Genomic DNA, 22,072 nt, shown 5'->3' on the forward strand with positions numbered 1-22,072 from the left:
CGTGGAGAGGTGAAATGTCGGAGGAAAGTTGAGCTTACGTGAAGAGGTGAAATGCAGAGGAGAGATGAGCTTCTGAGAAGAGGCGAAATGCAGAAATGCAGAGGAGAGATGAGCTTATGAGAGGCGAAACGCAGAAATGCAAAGGAGAGATAAGCTTCCTTGGAGGGGCGAAATGCAGAGAAAGGAGCTTACGTGGATGAGCTTTTGAACGGAGAGCCTTCGGCTTTGCTTAAAGCAAAGCCGAAGGCTCAGTAGTACTCGTGAAGGTGCCGTGACACCTTTCACGTCTTCTGCCAGAGCCCGATTAAAGGCGCTAGCAGGCGTAGGGGCCCCTACCCGCTCGGCAGTATAAGCGCCGAGCGGGCGGGTAGGGGCCGGCGTACAGAGAGAGCGGAATCTCTGCTCTCTGCGCATGTTGTCTTGCTCGGCACTGTGAGTGCCGAGTAAGACAGCGGCTCGGCACTATGAATGCCGAGCGAATATCCGCTCGGCACCAAGGCCGCCGAGTAGACCCCAAAATGATAAATAAGTTTTTTTTCTCCTTATTTGGTAAATATAAATTTTTTTTTATGCAATTTGAAAAAAAGTCCTCAATTGGGGCCTCACTATCGATCGCGTAAACATCCAATGAATGAAACAAGGAAGAATAATTTATGTGTGCGTTGCATTTTCATTCCGAGCTAATCGGCTCGCGCAATCTTGCTAAGAAAATTAAAATTTTCTGCTTTACACACTTTTTTAGCTAAAAGGTCATTTCGATGTTCTTGTCTTTGTTTAACCAAAGAATGTGTTTTGTATAAATTCCATACTATCTAATTGGAAACGAAAGGCATCCTCTCGTTCGATGCATTCTTGTCAAATGATGAATGACCTTGTATTGAAATTTATATTTTGTGCACTGCACAAAATAAATTGTAACTTTTTCAGTTTTGACAAGTTATCGGTCTTATCAAATATGTTCCTACCTGATGGAACATAATTTCAAATATGTTAACTATTTCTTTATTTTTTTTTTATCGCTTGGAAGAAGCAAAAGAAAAATCTTGATATTTTTTCGTGCTATTATTGATCTCTAGTGGACTTCTGATTGAGATACGATTCCACGTGAAGTTCTGACCATCAATTAGAGAACAAAGAAATAATGAAGTTTGTAGGATTCCTAAAATATTCTTTGATTTTTCATATCGAGGAATATCCAAAAAGGCATTTGGAAGTTCGTTTTGCTCAAGCACCAAGTTTTGCGACAATAATTAATAACACGCAATATATAGCTAGTCTAAGCAACCGATTAATTTGTGTTTCTAATCACAATTTGATAGGAATTGTGGTTATCGTATACAATCATCAAAAAATTTCAAAATGGAAAATATTGTATAAGGCATGTTTGAAAATGCGAATCATAATATTCATTCTTATCGGTCCAATATTCTTTTGGGTGTAAAAAAAAAATATCACAAGTGATAGACAAATGGATAGTTCGTGTTTAATAGGGCATATTGTCGAAAAAAATATCACAAACTTATTGCATTGGTGCCAATTTAATCATAAACCTTTCTTCTAGTGCCAATTCAATCTTAAAATCACATTAGCATCAGCCGTGCCATACGGGATAATTGATGTCAAAGTTAGCGATTTCAAGCCAAAATTAGTCCGATTGATTCAATTGTAAAAAATGCAAAAAAATTACAACTGAATTTGCACAAATACAAAAGGTTTATGACTGAATTTGTATAAATGCAAAAAGTTTATGGCTAAATTGATACTAGAAAAATGTTTATGATTGAATTGACACAAATGTAATAGGTTTAAGATTTTTTTGACACTTCTCCCCCGTTTAATACAACCTCTATTTAGATATATAATCCAGTGTAAGATGTGACCCCATTAATTTTCGATTACCGATATCCGAAAGCTTCATGAGATGAGAACAAGCATCATTAAGTTGATGATTACAAACAAATAATCAACTTAGCTTTCATAAGCTCTAATCTCCTAATCTAATTAAACAAGATCGGCGAACATATAGAGAAGATAATTTCTCGGTCTTTCTCAAGGACCGATGGTGGACTTTCTTTGCCGCCTTCTCGAGCTCGAAGCTGGCTTCAAATATCCGGTGCCTTGAAATGCTATGAAGCTTCGTCTCGAGCTATATTATAGGGATCTAGGAACGAACTAGTGAGGCGCGGGCATGTATGTGTGAACGGTTGGGTCATGTATGTTCATAAATTTGAATTGCGAACAGGCGGGTCATCCAAAATTTACACTTCCCATCGATGCCGTTACTTGTCTTGCCCAAAACCCGTCAAACGGACGTTTGACACCGTCAAGACACGTGACCAATTCATATTGGTTGGGCTACTATAACACTTGGTATTCGCAGAGCACCCAATGATTCCTCTTTCTGCGAGAAAAAATGTGGTGGCCACGTGGACAGCCAAGGAAACACCTCGGTCGGCGCCACGTCGGCAAATCTCGAGCGTGGCCAAAATCGGGGAAAATAGCACGCCGATCGTTCGACGACCCACCAAGTACCAACGGCCTCTCTCTCTCTCTCTCTCTTCCTTTGGCTTCCCCTCCAAGCTCTTGTTCAAAAGAAGACGCTACGAAAAAGAGCGAAGAACATGAAGTACGAGCAGAGGCTGAAAGCAGCCGCGAGCATCGTGCTCGCGGCGGACGCGGGTGCCGCCGACGCGCTGATCGACGGTTCGGAGCTGGGGATCCGGGCGACCTTGAAGCCTCACCAAGTGGAAGGAGTCTCGTGGCTGATAAGGAGGTACAACCTCGGCGTCAACGTCATTCTCGGTTAGTGCTGTTCTTTGTTTTGAACTCGTGTTTTAGTTGTATTAGTCGGGGAAAATGTGGAAGAATCGACTGTGACTATTGGAATTTCTGGTGGTGCAGGAGATGAGGTATGGTGTTTTTCATTTTTCCCCTCTCTGCTGCATTCGGGAGCTCATTGTTTCACCTTGCGACAGTGAGACGTTTTCTTCAGAAGTATGCGTAGTATATGAATTATTCCCGTTGCGTTTGTTTATGTGGATTAGAATCGTGGTCCATTCTCTTTAAGAAAGATGTTCAATAGACGAATGAGTCTCTCTCGTTCACGAATTGCTAGAAGATACTAAAATCAAAAGATGTTTTAAGGGGCGTTCGTGTTATATTACAGTGTCTATGGAGTTTCCCTTGTGTGCCTGGCAATGGACAATACATGAGGTGTCAATCTTGGCAAACAGATTGTCCAAAATCACTTCGTCGGGTGACAATACTTTAGAACCAAGCATATAGAAATCTCACTTCACCACACAGCCTCTTGGAATTTGTAAGGCACAAACCTATGCATTGATTACTGACTAAGTGAGTGACACATGGGGTCCTAGGATCTTGAATCACATATATCAACTTATCAATGCGGAAATTTTGTTAAATTGTGCCTTGACTAAATTAGACCACTCTCTTGCCATGAGAGACAGTGTTGGACCGTGGGAGTGTCAATTATCATTCTACATCAGCTCATGTATTTTTCGCTCGTCCCCTTCTTCCTGTTCTTCTTCTTCTCTCCTCCTTCTTATTATTCTGATCACTACTGCTGCTGTGGATGCTACTCCTTTGATATTCCATATCTTTTGTGACGTCTAACCCATATTTTTATGTCATTTTCTTCAGCTTTTCTCCTTCCCCTTTCCTTTTACCCTTGATCTCCATTTGAACATCACATCTTCTCACTAGGACCTAACGTCCATCTTTCACTTCCAAACCATTTCAAAAAGTTTCCTTCATCTTAACCCCATTTGAAGCTACACCAGCTTTTCCGTGAGTGCACTCATTCCTAATTCTGATCTTTTTTTTAAGTGTCTACATATCTATTGGAGCATTCTCATATTCTCATATTTATTACTCTGATTATGAGTATGTGCTGGTACTTCACCGCCTAACCTTCAATGGGCTTATTGTTATCCGATAGATTTTTTTTCCCTTAAAGTTAAAGTGGTGTCGCGACAAAATTAGGTGTCAACAAGTGGTATTGTATGCTTACTCAATACACAAGATGCTTTTAGTCACTTAATCTATCCCACTAACGTTTGATGGGTGATCTGCTTCTCCAGTTCCTTAACTTTTGCAAAATGGATCTATGCTGTTGGAAATGCCTGCTCTCTTTTTTTTCGTATCCTGGTATCCGATATTCTCCACTGCTTCATTTGAGCTTCTTCTTTCCCTAAACTTGCACTCCGTATTTCTTTTTTCTTTTTAAGAAAGGACAGAAGTCCATATTTTCTCTGAATAATGTTAGCTTCACATTTACTCCTGTCATCCATTTTTACCATGCCATGAGCAAGCAGCATGAGGGATATCATTGATATTCACGATAAGCTTCAGTCTGATTCTTGCTTCTTTTGGCTGCTGGGTACAGTTTACGTTCTTTGTGGATCAGAGCAATTTGATTCTTCAGCCTCAGTTTACGTTGCTAAGTAAATAACCAAAAGGCTATCTTCTTTTGGCCGTAGACCTTTTATCAACTACTTCACTGTGATAAGTGCCATCCTACAAGCAAAGAAGCCAAATGGGCTGGCGATTCTGTGAACACATTAATCCTTTTTCTTCGTATTTGGATCTTTCCTTTCCCTCTTCGCAAGTGTCATTTTGCATTGATCTCCAATCAGCACCAATTAAGTTTGCAGAACAATGCTCAATTCTCATGATTGTTTCGGCTTTCAAGAATTGGTCTTAGTTACAAGTACTTCGACCGATATGTCTAAAATAATCTCTTGCTTGAAAATTGGGGCCTTCTTGGAGTTCAAATTTCCTTCGAATACCATAATGGCGACCTTTTATATTGTAAACCCTCTTTCTTTCATAGTTATACTGCTGCCTGCATTATTCTAGCTGGCTTTTATTTTAAATCATGGATATTCCTCTAAATCAACGTCAAATTTCAAAATGAGAGGATATCCATTGTCAATCATGAACATGGATACATCTACTGAAGAACGGTGTTTGATTTTTAACTCCCAGACACTATATTATAGTATGACAACAACAGGGGGCTTTAAGAAAAGATTTTACAGTATTCTAAGTTGTGCCAGTCTTTAGAAATGTCATAGGCTAAGGACCAATTAAACAGGAAATCTAGTTTTCTTTAGGTTTAGTTTCCATGACGGTGCAATGCACAGAAGTGAATTTATTGAAGTACCAACTAAGTTGGTGATAGCATGGGTGGTGATGCCGACATGATGCTCACTTGGCTTTTAATGTACATTCATAATACCTTTGCTTATTTAAAGCTTCTCCTTTTTCTCCTAGGTGGCAATCCATGTGATGAAAGCGTGCCAAAGGACATTGTTGACGATCCTTTAATTTGTAGAAGAATTATAAACGTGTCAAGTCCTGTCATTCAAGAACACTCATATCTAAACTTTTTCACGTTAAATTCGTTTCAATTTGTGTCACTTTTGAGTTTGCAATATAATCGTGTTACAATGTGTCAATACGTGGCAAAAAATGCCACCCTACTCCGATGATGTCCCTAGAGCCGCAAGAACTTCACCTTTTATTTGCTCATATTGGATGCGCTCAATTGTGCTTGCTAAGACACTAATAAATGGTCGTCAATCATTTCATCCTTGAGTATAATAGAGTAAGGACTTCCATATCTTCACGGCTGTGCCCTTTATGATAACCTAACTTAGTTGTTCGCAGATGGGTTTAGGGAAGACATTGCAAGCTATTTCATTGTTGAGCTATTTGAAGGTTTCTCAAGTGTCGTCTGGGCCATTTTGTGAGTTAGAAGGATATTGCTTTCTTATGATTCTGAACTAGCTCCTTATTTCTGTTAGTAGTCTGATTATATTTTCTGTTCTGTCCTTTGATCCACCGTAGTGGTGTTATGTCCTCTTAGCGTGACTGATGGCTGGGTGTCAGAGATAGTCAATTTTGCCCCCATCCTGAAGGTTCTTAGGTATGTTGGCGAGAAAGAAAACCGTCGCAGTCTGCGTAAAATGATGTATGATCATGTGAAACAGCATCATTCATCAACTGATGTGAGTTTACAGAAGCAGAACAAGAGTAATTCACTTTAATTCTTCTGGTTTTAACTTAAATTGTGTTGCTGACTGTTGGTGGACAACTGTTTGGTTGAAATCTGTTTGCAGGCTATGTCTCTACCATTTGATGTACTATTGACAACATATGACATTGCATTGATGGATCAGGAGTTTCTTTCCCAAGTACCCTGGCAATATGCTATAGTTGATGAGGCTCAGCGTCTTAAGAATCCTTCAAGTGTATGTCTTACCATATGAGAAATGTGTAAGATTATCTTCAAACAACGCCTGATCATGAGCATGGCAGCCTGCTCTAGGCTAGAAAGGTCAAATGGGTGGGTTTGGGAAAGGGCCCCACACCGAAAAGATGCGTGATTGAGACCTGCCTATTCCAAATATCAGTATGTTATTTTTCCGTTGTGGATGGGCTTGGGTGACAAAGTTAGAGGTCCCACCTTCCAGCCCATTTGAGCTGGTCTACTGCATAGACATTGTATTGCATGCTTTTATGCTGAGTATTGCTTGACATTTAATATATTAGATTTTGTAACTCTACCTTTCCTTCACTATGGGTAAAGTTATAACTCCATATTACTTGAACTGAGTAAGTTATTGGAGATGAACTTTTTTCATGCGGATAACGGCAATCTGCAGCCAATATCTTTGTAATTCTTCATCTAAGCTTTTCTCTATATTTACCATAGGAAGAGATGTAGCTTTTCCTGCATTATCACTCTTATTTTTCATCCTTTCCAAACTGTGGAGATATAGCATTTTCCACTTGTTATTATTACCAGGAGCGTCTAAATGCTAAAAACTTTGTAGGTACTCTATCACGTCCTCATGGACCAATATATTATTCCAAGGCGATTATTGATGACTGGCACTCCCATTCAGAACAACCTCTCTGAACTATGGTCATTGATGCATTTTTGTATGCCTTTAGTCTTTGGTACGTTGGAGGAGTTTCTTTCGACATTCAAGGAGGCTGCAGATCCTTCATCAGGTTATCTATACTTATGTGTGAAATTTGATTTACTTTTGGTTTTGCTTCTTTCTAAAATGATGTTTCTTGTGGGTAGTCTTCCAAACTCTGATCCAATCACATCTATGGCTTATTTTTGGTGAAAGAGGGAGGGAGAATAGTGGAAGTCCCTTTCTATACTGTTTAATCATTTGAATTGTACTTTTCAAGTGCTGGTCCAGCCTTCTTAACTAATCATTGGAAAATGCTCATTTCATAGATATCTCAAGTGAATGGTCAGATTGAAAATCAAACTGATGGAGAGTTTAACGTTGAAAGATGAAACTCGATAGTGGAAGCTACCAAAACCTAGTAGCCTCCTTTGATGTAAAATGGAAGATTGTTTAGACATTCACTGCACCTTTGGGTATTTCAGTAATTAACTCTCATACTCTAATGGTGGTGACTTGAGAGTACTCTATATGTAAGTGAGAAGAGTCCTGTTGTTCAACTCTTGTTGGGGCTTTTATGTAATGATGTAATGTGCTAACTTTAAAGGTTTTGACATCACCTAACTCTGTAAGAAACCTGATGGAGGTTGGACAAATAGACCATTTTCACTAGTACCCAAAGTATGGGGAGTACAATCACCAAAGTCCAAAAGTAGGGGTGACTTAGGATGCGTTTGGCAATGATTCAGATCCAAAAAATCAATTCTGATTAGAATTGGTTTTTTTTTTTTATTCTGTTCCCTGTATGAGTTTTAGAGAATTAGAACGAGTTTGGTAATTGCACAAAATTTCTATTCCGGGGAACAATTTCTCTTCCCAATTGTTTTTTTTTTTATTTAAGTCAAATAATTAAATCTTGTCACTATACTCAACCTATATAGCATCACTAATAAATTCTATTTGAAATGTTTCTTATAGCAATGGATGTGCAAATACTTCTAGGACCCCTTTATTGAAGTAGTTTCAATCAACATTGAAATTTGTGCTGCAACTACAATAAGGGTTTATGCTTGTCTTAGTTGAGAAGAGCTGTGGCTCTGATATGTTGTATTGAATGGAAGAGTTAAATACACGAAAGTGGAAATTACTATTGTAGCACCCTGCTATTAAAACAACAATGCTCTTAGTACTGAAAAACTTCTTTCTAAGAATGGAAAAAGATTTAAAGTCATGCTTCTATGTACCTAAACTGCCCAATATATCTGTACAAGGGAAACAGAAAAACACTGCCCAATATCCATTCAACTATAAATTTTTTTGGTGGGATCAATTAGGTATCGGTGAAGTTTTATTGGCCCACTGCAGACACTTTCTCTGTCAAAAAGATGAGCCTGATAGGGACTTCTTACTGGTATGTAAATGAATTTTCACTTTGTGATTTCAGAAAGGAGTAACATGAAGCTCAAAACATGGGTTTATAACATATTCTAAGGGGGATGGATCTATGGTGAATTTAGTATGAACTTTTCCTTTGAAAGTAGATGCTTAAACTCAAATAAAGAATATGGAAAGTGAGTCATTCTGTTGTGGTGAAACATGTTTTGCTGAAGCATGGTGAAATTGCAAAAGAGCAGACTTCTTAAGTAGCAAAAGAATAACTATGCACATGCTCCTTGATCATTCCTTTTTTGTTTTGTTGGCGTGACTTCTTCTCCATAATAAGGCGCCTTTGCCAATATATCCGTCTAAACACTATTTCAATGACAAAATGTGTTTTGTCGTTTATCATGGTAAATAGGCAGTGTTTTGTTTCGTTTTTTTTTTTTTTTTTTTGGATAATGGTCCATGAACTTTGGGTCAATGTGCGATGTGGTCCCTAAAGTTTTAATTTGTCCAATGTGGTCCCTTGACTTTACTTCAATGTGCAATGTTGTCCCTGAACTTTTAATTTGTTCAATGTGGTTCCTAAACTTTTGTTACATATTCAATTTAGTCCCTAGACTATATGAAAATTCAAGTTCAAAAACAATATTGAACATTTTCATAGAGTTCATGGACTAAATTGAACATGTACCAAAAGTTAAGGGACCACACCGAACAAATTAAAAGTTTGAGGACGACTTTGCACGTTGAGCTGAAATTTAGGGATCACATTAAACAAATTAAAAATTCAGGAATCACATCGGTTTGGGCCAAAGTTTAGGGACCATTTGTGTCATTTTCCCTTTTTCTTTTTTTCCTGTATTTTCATGTTTTTCAATGAGCCACATTTTATGGACAGATATGATATGCCAAGGCTTCATTTAGACGGAGGGAGGCATAAGGAAATGGAAGGAAGTGATAACAAGGAGAAATACTTATTTTCTTTGGTTGAAAAAAGAGGAATGAGACAGGTTCAAGAAGAAAAACAATTTTCCTTGGGACCTGTTTTTTCATTTCTCTCAAAATTAGAAGGAAATAAAGGAATAGTTTCTTGCACATGATTGGCCACGAATTTATTCCCTAAATTGTGAAATGAATTGTAGTTTATTTTTTCTTTTTTTCCTTAAATGTCTTCTGTCTTTCTTTCCCTCCTCACTTCGATTTCAAATGTACTATTACTATAGCTGTCGAGTTGTTAATTTGAATTGTCTACTTGGTCTTATGCAGTTCATGATGAAACCGAGGTCAGGAAGCAGGTCAGAAGTTTGAGACGTATTTTGAGAGCATTTATGCTACGCCGAACTAAATCTAAACTTATCGAGGGTGGGACATTGGTGCTGCCTCCTCTTACTGAGATAACAGTGTAGGTCATCTACCTGGGGTCAGTAGAATTTAAACTCTGATATGATACTTTTTTATGTTGGTGTCCTTTTTCGATAAAGTATTTGATCCTGGGATGTACTAAAGGGTGCTATAATACATTCTTTTGGTAGAATGGCTCCGATGGTTGACTTGCAAAAAAAGTTGTACCTGTCAATATTGAAGAAAGAGCTTCCAAAACTCCTTGCACTCTCTTGTGGAGCTTCCAGTACTCAATCCTTACAGAATATTGTAAGAGTGATTTTTATGATTTTTCCAAAGACGAAAGTTGCTATTGTAAGAGTGATTTTTATGATTTTTCCAAAGACGAAAGTTGCTGTTTAATCCTTACCAAAAAAAAAAAAAGTTGCTGTTTACCTTAGAAATTGTGCTGATTGCAGAGATGCTTTTCTATAATCATGGATGTTCAGCTGTTCTGCTGACAATTAGGATAATATTGTGGAACATTTAGTTGGAAAATAGAAAGGAGACACTGGGGCGTTAGCCAAAAGCAGGATGAGTTCAGATCAGTGAACATAGAAACTCGATCATATTAGAATTGTCCACTCTTGAACTCATACCAGACTAGACTCCTGTGTCTAGCATGGGAACTGAAGCTCAACTTGAGGTGCTAGACTCTGGTCGGCTGTTGTTTCTAGCCAATTAATCATATTCAGATCCTTTTCTTGAACAAGGAAAGCCTAAGAATTTATTCAACTTACAGAAAAATCCTAGGATATTTTAAACTTGGTCCAAAGCTTGACCATAAACCTTAGGCTCTTATCAAGAGTTAAATGAGTCGAAAAAGCCCAGAGGCCTAGACTGCTGCCATCCCTAAAAAGAGATGGCTACGGCTTGTAAAACTATGCTTCTAGACACAATGAAAGCCAATACGCTTTGGTTTAGGAATGCAGGAAGCATTGTCAGGTTTCTCCTCACAGTAATTCCATTTTTGGGAGACTACTGTCTCTCCCACAAACACTAAGATGGATTCTCTTTCGGCTGATGTGCTTATCAGTCGAGATGAAAAAATCAGACATTCATTGTCATCCAACCGTTTAGTATAGTACCATCAGTTTGTGATATAAATTGTCAATGTTAATAGTTTGATATTCTGGCCGTAAATTAGGTCCAGTCTTTCTTTTGGCTGATGATGGAAGAGGAAACCTGTTGTTCCTGTAATGTGTTCATAACCAAAGTACACTACCTAGTTCATAGCCTGAAAATTAGCACTACTGCATTCTTTTATTCTTTAAGATCAATAAGAAGCACATACCTTACATGCATAGAGAAAATTGTTTTCAGTCATATGATATCATTTGAGGCAGTTGATGGTCTAAAAAGCTCTGTCGTTGAATCATCTTTTCCGCCTGAAGTACATTTTTTGTAGAAGCTTGGCCCTAAAGCCATTCCTGAATTGGATCATAGACTAGAGAATTTCCTATTTCCCCACATGAATGATATCTTATTTATTGTGGCGTCATAGTTCGAGTTCTAAATCAAGTTGAGGTCAAGTGTATTCCTCTTGCTGTTGTAGCGCTGTTGTTCATATATATCGTATTCCCAATATGGGGCCACAGTAACTGACTATATTTGATGTGTCGAATTTGCTGAAGTTATTCCTCTTTGTATTTCTCATTTCTTGCTTGTCTGTAGGTAATGCAGTTGCGAAAAGCCTGCAGCCACCCGTACCTATTCCCAGGTATTGAACCTGAACCATATGAAGAAGGTGAACATCTGGTTGAGGTAGGATCACTTCTAAGCAGCTTTTTAAAATTGTCTGTTTAAAACGGAAATTTGTTCCATGGATGGAAAACATGTAACATTGGTAGTAAGTTGGAAATATTGACGGTAAGTAAAACGGGATCGATAATGTGTTAGTCTGGTCAACGGTTTGTAGAATTAGCAATTTTTCCATCGACAAACCTAATTGAAGATTTATCACTTATTTTGAGGTTTTACAAGTGTGCCCGTAATAGTTTGTACATTACCAATGAAATGACAATTTTTCCATCTGCAAACCCAATAGTAGATTACGACTTGTTTTTAGATTTTAGAGTGGGCGCATAACTGTATATAAGTTACCAAGGAAATAACAATTTGACTATGCACGGACACAATAGTAGAGTATCGTTTATTTTTGTAGTTTATAGGTAGGTGCATAACTGTTTGTAAGTTGTCAATGAATTAACAACTATATCAATAAATCCAGTAGTAGATTGCCACTTATTTTAGATTTTACTAATGGGCACTTACCTGTTTGTAATTCACCAAACAAATAGCAATTTTACCATCTGCAAACCCAATAGTAGATTATTAGCTGTGATTTAGTTTTGAGTAGTAAATGTATAACACAGTTGGTAAGTTACTAGAACATTGACGATCGTTAGTCTTCAGCATTGTTAAGTAAAATACGTCTATATACCTGATTAACAGGTGGTAGGTTGCACGATCACCGTTAATTAGAAGTTAAGAATGGTGTTACAAATTTATCACGGAAAGGAATATTGATCCGTTTGGCCCAAATGGAATTTAAACGCTTCCTCATTTCTACTTGCCCAGATAAGTTCTCTGCACAGATTGGGTCCCTTATAGTTAGAAGGCTCAAAGAAGGAGGAAAAGAAACGAGGAATTGTTTGCTTTCTTAAGCTGTTGAGTCTGGACTGAGCTACAATGTGGAACTGTCTGCTTAAATTGGCTTCCATTTCGAGCTTTGTCTGAACTTTCCTAGTTCTAATCAATTATCTTTTGTCTCTACTTTTTTCATAAACAGGCTAGTGGCAAACTGATAATATTGGATCAACTTCTCCGCAAGCTACATACCTCTGGTCACCGTGTTCTTCTTTTTGCCCAGATGACCCACACGCTTGACATTCTACAGGTTCTATTCCTCCTAATACGGATTTGTCATATGCAGCATCTGTTCAGCTAAGAGCATTTTTCAAATGCAATGCAGGATTATCTGGAGCTACGGAGATTTTCTTATGAGCGTCTTGATGGATCAATTCGGGCTCAAGAACGTTTTGCTGCAATTAGAAGCTTTAGCCAACAATCGGTAAAAGACGATTGGAATTCTGGACCTAATCAAAATGGTGCATTTGTTTTCATGATATCTACAAGAGCTGGTGGACTTGGTTTAAATCTGGTAGCTGCTGATACGGTGAGTATCTCATTAAAAATCGCTCTGCTTTCTCCTCCCAGTAATATGAGAAAAAACATATGCTCTGCAGCCTGTATGTCATGGCCAACAATTACCACGAAAGTCGTGCTTGTGTTTGGCTATCTTCTTGTTTAAGTTAGACCCCTTCAAGGCTTCTACCCAGTCATTAAAACATCTAGTTAAACTTTGGTTTTCTGTAGCCATGAAGGACTCACATACAAAATTGATACACTTACCGTGGGATGGTACTAGTCGGGAATCAAACTAAGCGGTGATTTGTGTCGAGGCTGCTTGATTGAATGTAAAGGACTATGTGTGACGCTGTGGTGACAACAAATAATAGAGTGCATGGACAGCAACCATGATAATCTCTATTGCAGTACAACACTGCTTTGAATCTGAGACTGTAAATATTTGGCTTTCCTTATTTATTTATTTTTCCTTTATCTGGTCTTGATTTGAGTATCCCAAGGCAGAGGTGGACTACGACTTTTCAAGCCAAAAATGAACTTGGCAGCGATAGTTTCATCCTTCCTTTTACTCGGGAAGTTTTTTCTTGACTTGTCAGAAGGAAAACATAATACATATATTTGTAAAGGTTTGAGAGGAAAGCTGGTAGAAGTTGATGTCAGTGTGTGTTTTCTCCATAAATTTTAGAATCTAAAAAGTATAAGTTGGAGGTAATGATTGTGAAGAAAAATCTTGACACTGGTGATGATGGATTTGATGCTATCACGGATAATAATTTTAGGGTAGCCATTTAGGAGAGATATGTGATTCGATGCTGAGGAAAAGATATGTGAGACTATGTCTGAGTTATTCAAAAGATTGAGTTGTTTGGTGACGGTGTGGTTAGATTATTTCCAAAACCCCCCCATCGGTCTATGTGTGAACAGGAATTTGGCCTAACACTAAAGCAAAGCAAGTAGAGATGTTGAGGGACCCAGAGAGTTCTGAACACAGAAATCTCTGCTTTGATAACATATAGAAGTCAAGTTGAGAGATTGAGACTGAATAGGTGATGTTTTCTGCGGCACCATTTGTTTATTTGTAACTACAATATATGGCCATCTTCAAGCGTGACACTGTAGTCTACATATTAACTTGAACCAGTGATTACAAGTACTCCTCATCGTGGCCATTCACTCAAATTGAACATCGCTAGTTTAATTTTTTGAATAGGTTATATTTTTCGAGCAAGATTGGAACCCCCAGGTAGACAAGCAGGCTCTGCAGCGTGCTCACCGGATAGGTCAAATAAGTCATGTGTTATCCATAAACTTGGTCACGGCACGTACAGTTGAGGAGGTAAGATTTAAGGCTTTGATGCAAGCAATGATGATCTGTACTTACTATCAAGTTTTCATGAATGAAAGGTTATTATGAGGAGAGCACGGAGAAAAATGCTCCTCAGCCAAAATGTCATAGGAGATGGTTCTACAGAGAAAGGAGATGAAAGTGAAGGTGTTGAAACCGGTGATTTTCACTCCATCATATATGGGCTGCAAATGTTTGATCCTACCGAGATTAATGAAAAGTCGGGTGAAGCGAAGCTGTCAGAAGTGAATGCTGTGGTTGAAAAGATAATCGCAATGCGCCATGAATTGGGCAAGGATGAGAGGAAATTTGAGATTGATCCTGCCAATGTATCAGACGCCCACGAACTTATTGCGGAAAGAAGTTCTGCTTCTGTTGCTTTTGACCCTGGTTTTGATGAGTCTTCTTATCTTTCATGGGTTGAAAAATTTAAGGATGCATCACAGGCTAGTATTGAACAGACTGAGCATTTGGAGCCCAGGAGGGCCTTAGAGGACAGGCGTTTAAAAATCGAGGATGCAAAGAAGAAGGCAGAGGAAAAAAAGTTGTTAAAGTGGGAATCCCTTGGATATACTTCATCATCTGTCAATGAACCTATTTTTCCAACCGACCGCGACATATCATCGGATTTGGGTTCTCTCCATTTTGTTTATGGGGATTGCACACAACCATCTAAAGTTTGTCCTTCTGAAAATACCATCATATTCAGGTTGGATACTTTCCTTCTGAAAATACCATCATATTCAGGTTGGATACTTTCAAATTGGAGTTCTACATTTATCCAATTGTTTTAAATATGATATTACACGCGAACCTTTTGAATTGTTGTAAGTGGGCTCTCCTTCTCATATTTTCTCAACTTCTCCCTGTTATTTTCAATAAAAATTTTATATATAAAAGCCCCAGAATAATTCATAATGTGCCTTTAGGATTCATTTCAATAAGGAATGTGTCATTTCACATAAGAATTGGATTAACTCTAAATTATTTTTCCTTGAATTTTTAGTTATGTAAGGGCACTATTTTGTACATTTATTACTTATCTAATGCAATCAAGAATTCACAGAGGATGATATAATGTCAATTTTTGTCTAGAATGCATTTCCTATTTGAAATTAATCCAGAGTGCATTCCGGATTCTTAAAGAGCACTGTACTTGCTTCAGTGAGCTTGCCACAGTCTCACTCAGGTTCATGATTCAATTGCCCATTTTATTGGAGTGACCATCTTACTTTTGTTTCGTAAGACTTTTCAGAGGAGGACAGATTCCTCAAAAGTTGAAGCTCCAACCGTGCCCGATTGGCCTTGAGATTCACTTCCTAAAACGCCGTCAGGAAACCTCCCACGTGAACTAAAGCACAATTTTTGAACTCAACACATGAGAAGTGCAGGGATTGTAATCTTAGTTATCTTCTGGACCCAATAGTCTTCCAGGAAAAAAAAAGGGTGCTCTACCAATTATAGAGCCTCTCACATCTCCAATCCCCAAATGCCATACCTCGCTGATGTTTATTCTGGTAGTTGAGGAATGTCGTGCTTCAAATAGATGATTTCTTAATGGTTGAATCACTTACTTCTGGCAGTTGCATCGACAACTCTGGGAAATGGGGCCATGGGGGGATGTTTGATGCATTGGCAAAACTTTCTTCAGATATTCCTGCCGCATATGAACGTGCTGCCGAATTTGGGGACTTGCATCTTGGTGATCTTCATCTCATACAGATTGATGGTTAGCCATTTTAGATCTTGGTTCGCTTCTAGAATACTTAGGTTAGAACATGATATGTCGTCGTCGAGCAAAAACGAAAATTGAATGGTCTTCAGTTAATGTCGTGAGGTGTTTGGAAGTCTTGTTGGTGCAGTGAATAAATATTTTGGTGCTATAAGCATTCATTCACGAATTATAGATACTTCTTTGTTTGTCCTGAACTTATCCCACAACCTTGCGGAGTTTACATAAGGTCTCAGATGCAGTCATTTCCTCATCCTAAAACTTTTAGGGTTGAATCCTTTAACAGTCACTTCCTCCACCTAAAAATTGTTGGGTCGAATCTTTTAACATGGTAACAACGTCAAACTTCAATTCCCTATGTTCTTTTTGTGTGGATACTTATTTATCTTATTTGTTGCAGTCAATTCTAGTGTGTTCTTTATCTAAGTTTTGTCGGGTTTGCATGTGAGAAGTGGATGTAAAGTCGTCCCAATTTTTGTTTACAGGTTTATCCTGGCCTTCTTTGCACGCTTGTCCCTGATTAAGAGTATGGTTTTGGGACTATCCTTAACTGTCATGAGACTTTGAGCTTCCTTTCGGTTTCATATAGCTTTGTTTTGCTGACTAGGGTGCACCGCAGACCACAAACACGAGCAGAATGTGTGCGATGATCATACTAAATGGGTGGCTTTAGCTGTTGTACAATTGTACAACCCAAGGCGTAAGGTTCCCCGAAGCAACATCTCTTTGCCTGACGTGGAACGTTGCCTCTCAAAGGCATCCTATGCAGCTGCTCAGAATTCTGGTAAAGCTTCTGTTCAATGGTTCGGCGCTTTATAAGATGACATATGATCCTTCTGCTTCATCCTTCTCCACACATCTTAATTTCATATGTAACAGTACTTTTAACTGAAAGCATCTCCCTTTGTTTTTTTTCTCAAGATTAATCCTTGCTCTTTGCGGAGCACACAGACAAGTGTGTTGACGTTGTTGTACCATTGAGAACTGTCTGCATAATAATTCCAATTTTTTTTGCTCATCTGCTATCTCTCCAAAAGCTTCAATTCACATGCCGCGTGTTGGCTATCAAGATGGATCAGATCGCTCTGAATGGTACACCGTGGAACGCCTTCTTCGGAAATATGCCACCATCTTTGGCATAAAGATATTTGTGTATGTCCCAGCCTTTCCTTCAACCCCCCTTTTTTCCCTCCCTCTCTCTCTCCCTCTCTCTCTCTCTCAACCAATTCTACCCTTTTTGGGCAGGTACTATTATCGACGTCAGTCATGAGACCGTTGCTGTCATTGACCCCATATCACTGCTGAAAGCTACGGTTGAATTAAATTATGGATCCTCATCGTAACCTCTGATGTCAGTCCCCAGATGATGGAGGTGAGCGGTCTGGTTTAACCTGTGAGAGAGCCTTCTTTGATCCTTCGTATGTTTATGCTGGGAAAGGCTCATGTGCTTATTTGTTATCTCCACTCTTTTGCAAACAAGGAAGGTGCCAGAACCTATGTCGATAGACAGTGCCACTTTCTTTCTCCACAAGTCAACAACGTTCTTCGTTTGCCTAAATAGAATTGAGCTAGTGATAATGGTTTGTGATGGTCCGTGAATGTCACCGACGCAGTTGAACCACCTATTCATCGCCTAGATCCAGACTCTTCTGTCCAATTAGAGAGTATTTTGTGATCTATTTCGTGCTCCGGATAAGGCAGAACGCTCTCCTACCTATGTATTTTTACAAGATGTGCCTTTCTGGCTCAAATTGATCCGATCTGAACAACAAACATGCGTCAGAGTCTCTAGGATTCTGTCCACAAGTAGCATCACGTCCTATCTTCTTGAAATATTTCCTTTTTAGGCCCGCATTTAATTAATATTTTATTAACAGGTGAGAGGGATGGAGGGGTATTTACTTTAGCAAAGCATTTTTCCAATGTGGGAAAAGCTTTCTAACTGTTTTGCGCATTCGTCCTCACTTCTGGCCAGACCTGAAGCAAATGGGTGAGCATGGATACATGTTCTGTTTGCAAATATGATGCATTACGCTGGGAATAGAAAGATTGAATTAGAGCGTGTAATAGCTCTCAGCGTCATTCTTGTCTAGCAAAGCACTATTTTGCTGTCCTTTTCTCGATAATTTGACTCATCGTGGGAACTAATTGAAGACAAGAATTTTCTAAGGGAAGGAATACTTCTTCTCATTCATTGCAATAACTTAACAGCAATACATATACAAACTTAACCTAAACTTCCTCCTACAAATATGGTAACAAGATATTCACAAATAACAAAACGATTCCTTCAATATGGTGCTAATCTATTCCTAAAATACACCAATTAGCTAATTGACAGCTCACGCCAACACTCCCCCTCGAGTGGGTGAAAAAATGTCTTTGATACCCAACTTGACAAGTAAGCTTTTGAAGTCCCTCCCGGATACAGCTTTAGTTAGCATGTCCGCCGGTTGATCACTTGATCTGATGAACGGGATTTGAATGACCCCTTCTTCCAGCTTCTCTTTGATGAAATTACGATCAATCTCCACATGTTTAGTTCGGTCATGTTGCACAGGATTTTCAGAGATACCTATAGCTGCCTTATTGTCACAAAAAAGTCTCATTCCTGTTCTTGGAGGGTAACCTAGTTCGGTCATCAACCTTTTAAACCAAAGCAGTTCACATATCCCTTTTGTAACTCCTCCGAACTCAGCTTCTGCGCTCGAAAGGGACACGACTTTTTGCTTCTTGCTTCTCCATGTAACAAGATTTCCTCCCACCAAAGTAAGATAACCAGAAGTTGACCGCCTATCGGTAACATTTCCCGCCCAATCTGCATCACTATACCCTTCTACGTCCAGGTGACCATGCTTTCCGAAAAACAAACCTTTTCCTGTGGCTGCCTTCAAATATCGCAAGATTTGAACAATCGCATCCATGTGATCCTTTTTGGGAGCGTGCATAAATTGACTTACCATGCGACAGGCGTATGCAATGTCGGGCCCGGTATGAGATAAATAGATTAGTCTTCCTACAAGACATTGGTACCGATCTTGATCCGCATGAGTTTGATCCGGATTGTCGTGAAGCTTATGATTTCGTATTATCGGAGTATCACCTGGTTTGCACTCCAACATTCCAACTTCAGAGAGAAGATCTAGCACGTACTTCCGTTGAGACAAGAAAATTCCTTCTTCCGATCTTGCTACTTCAATCCCTAGGAAATATTTTAACTCTCCAAGATTCTTCATTTCAAAGTCACTATTCGGTCTAGACATGAGTCTCGTACTCTCCACATGATCATTGCCCGTAATGATGATATCATCAACATATATAATGAGAAGAGTTACCTTCTCATTTCGCCGTCTCAGAAATAAGGTATGATCGGCATTACTCTGCTCATATCCATACTTCTTCATAGTGACACAAAATCTTCCAAACCATGCACGGGGGGATTGTTTCGATCCATAGAGTGACCGTTCCAATCTGCACACAACATTTGGGTTGCCATCACACCTATATCCAGGTGGGACTGTCATGTAAATTTCTTCTTTCAAATTTCCATGAAGAAATGCGTTTTTTACATCAAGGCGATGTAAGGGCCAATTTAAATTAGCTGCTAAAGACAACGGAACTCTCACAGTGTTTAATTTTGCTACTGGAGAGAATGTTTCTTTATAATCAACTCCATATGTCTGTGTATACCCTTTTGCCACGAGTCGTGCCTTATATCTCTCAACGGACCCATCCGACTTATACTTTATCGTGAAAACCCACTTGCAACCCATTGCCTTTTTCCCTGTTGGAAGAGTTACCGGTCTCCAAGTTCCATTCTTTTCTAAAGCTTCCATCTCCTCCTTCATGGCTACTATCCATTTAGGATCCTTCATAGCATCCTCCACTCTCTTGGGAACAGGCTCATTTGAGACATTAGCAATAAAAGCTTTGTATGTTTCTGATAATCTTCTTGTTGACACATAGTTGGCTATAGGATACTTGGATCTTCGATTTTTGACTTCGGGAGAGTATCTATCGGGTGCCCTCCCCCTGTTGTGCCTATCGGGAAGGACATATGTGTTGCAACTATTTAAATTATCACAGAGTGGAGAAGAAATGAGTACCTCGGGATCATTCGCAGGAGCTTGGTCGGATACTAAAGAGGGAGATGGATGGATAGAAGTTTGTTCAATAGCAGCATTATGGTCTTTTCCCGAATCAACTTGTTCCGAAACCTCCCGAAATTCTGCTTGAACCCCACCATTGCTTGATTCACGTCGTTCGTCAATTGCAAGGTGCGGTACTTCCATCGTTGGTCGTGCTAGTATCTTGCTCTCCATTGTAGGCTGCAGTATTGATTCTGGGATGTTTACCGCAGGCAATGGTATATCGGAAATATCCCGCCAATTTTTATCCAGCTCTTCTCCCTCGGTACTAATACTCAATTGTGATGCTGGATAAAAGAGCTCGGATTCAATAAAAGTAACATCAAGTGTGACATGGATCTTCTTGGTACTGGGGTTGTAACATCGGTATCCTTTCTGGTTTGATCCGTATCCAATAAACACGCACCTTTCTGCACATGGATCCAGTTTGGTCCGTTGATTTTTATGCAAGTGAATAAGAGCCACACATCCAAAAACTTTCGGAGGTAGAGTCAAAACACCAGGAAGCTCCACATGGTCGGCAAGGCTTTGCAATGGAGTTCGGAAATTTAACACCCGCGAGGGCATTCGGTTCATTAGATACACCGAAGTTACTATAGCAGAATCCCAAAACCTCTTCGGAACATGACTCCCTATGAGAAGAGCTCTTGCAGTCTCAAGAATATGTCGATTCTTTTCTCGGCTACTCCATTCTGTTGTGGTGTTTGAGCACAAGAGGTTTCATGAATGATGCCATGCCGATAAAAATACGCATCAAGCTTGTTGTTCACATATTCCCCTCCATTATCTGTTCGAAGTACTTGAATCTTTCCATCAAACTGTGTTTTAATCATTACATGGAATTTTTCAACTATAGCAGTAACCTCATCCTTGTGTTTCATTAGATATAGCCAAGTCATCCTAGTGCAATCATCCACAAATGTAACAAACCATCTAAAACCAGAAATTGTAGATATTGGAGATGGCCCCCACACATCAGAATGAATCAAAGCAAATGGTTTTGTTCTTTTATTGATACTAGGAGGAAAACTAACACGGTGACTCTTTGCCTGAATACAAGTTTCACATGTGAATAATGACTCTGAAAAATGACGAAATAATTCAGGAAATAACATCTTCAAGTACCCAAAAGAAGGATGCCCAAGTCGACGGTGCCATAACCAAACCAAACGTCTTTCTCTGTCAAGATTACCCCGAGTATGTAAAACATGACTTGACTTCGACCCGAAATCATCTAAGAAATATAATCCATCCCTCTTAGTACCACGTCCAATAATCTCCTTCGTGCGAATGTCCTGGAAAAGACACAAATCGGGATACATTAGAACACAACATTGTAGATCTTTGGTAAGTTGTCCTACAGACAATAACTTATTTGATAAAGAAGGCACTAGCAATGTATTTGAAAGAGACACGGATTTAGAGAGTGCAACATCTCTTGCTCCGGTTACACCGAAACCGTGACCATTTGCATTTGTAATCCAATCCCGCATTGGAGAAGCTGTTGTTACAAGATCTTGAGAGTCAAAGGTCATGTGATCGGTCGCCCCGGAGTCAATAATCCATCCAGCATTCTTATCCAAGTGAGAGACAGAAAGAGCACAACCTGAATTACCTTCAGCGTCTTCAATTGGTTTTTGATGCGGTACTAACGAAAAACCAGTACCTCCAGAGACTAAAGCTACTTGAGCACTTCCTTTTCCTGCCTCTTTTCCCGCCTTCTTCTTTTTCTGTAATTCTTCCCACCACTCGGGATACCCGTGGAGTTTAAAACAAGTATCCTTCGTGTGTCGTGAATTCCCACGGTGAGAACACCCTCCAGAGATAGCGATCGATTGTTGTGCACCCCCTTTTTGTCGAATATCTCGATTCGGTGTTCCTCTTGTTGTCAAACGAAATCGAGAGTCTACCCCTCACGTCGAGAGATCATAGCCCCACCCGGGATTCCATGTTCTCCGGATGAGAGCATCACCATTTGTCG

General features: G+C 39.3%; 1 protein-coding gene across 3 annotated transcripts; it reads left to right on the plus strand.

The window, feature by feature from the left end:
* Positions 1 to 2,544: 2,544 nt before the first annotated feature.
* LOC115744373 (probable helicase CHR10) lies at positions 2,545 to 17,265 on the plus strand. 3 transcript variants are annotated; one of them, XM_030679499.2, is made up of 17 exons: positions 2,545 to 2,802; positions 2,902 to 2,909; positions 5,695 to 5,773; positions 5,875 to 6,035; positions 6,147 to 6,278; positions 6,864 to 7,044; positions 9,603 to 9,738; positions 9,869 to 9,986; positions 11,391 to 11,480; positions 12,508 to 12,615; positions 12,691 to 12,894; positions 14,077 to 14,202; positions 14,271 to 14,920; positions 15,795 to 15,940; positions 16,551 to 16,727; positions 16,981 to 17,095; positions 17,189 to 17,265. In XM_030679499.2, the coding sequence occupies exons 1-17, from the start codon at positions 2,622 to 2,624 to the stop codon at positions 17,211 to 17,213; spliced, it is 2,637 nt and encodes an 878-aa protein (XP_030535359.2). In that variant the 5' UTR covers positions 2,545 to 2,621; the 3' UTR covers positions 17,214 to 17,265. The 3 variants fall into 3 exon arrangements, with proteins under 3 accessions (XP_030535359.2, XP_030535360.2, XP_048141661.1); XM_030679500.2 differs by having other exon boundaries at positions 14,110 to 14,202; XM_048285704.1 differs by lacking the exon at positions 5,695 to 5,773 and having other exon boundaries at positions 2,692 to 2,802.
* Positions 17,266 to 22,072: the final 4,807 nt, after the last annotated feature.

This window comes from Rhodamnia argentea, chromosome 9 (genome assembly GCF_020921035.1).
Source record: "Rhodamnia argentea isolate NSW1041297 chromosome 9, ASM2092103v1, whole genome shotgun sequence".
Taxonomy (NCBI): Eukaryota; Viridiplantae; Streptophyta; class Magnoliopsida; order Myrtales; family Myrtaceae; genus Rhodamnia; species Rhodamnia argentea.

Excerpts from the sequence above, each read along its gene's own strand:
- LOC115744373 (XM_030679499.2), top strand. The coding sequence starts at position 2,622 with ATGAAGTACGAGCAGAGGCTGAAAGCAGCCGCGAGCATCGTGCTCGCG. Across the intron at positions 11,481-12,507 it reads AAGGTGAACATCTGGTTGAG|GCTAGTGGCAAACTGATAAT; the intron begins GTAGGATCACTT and ends TTTCATAAACAG. Across the intron at positions 14,921-15,794 it reads GAAAATACCATCATATTCAG|TTGCATCGACAACTCTGGGA; the intron begins GTTGGATACTTT and ends TACTTCTGGCAG.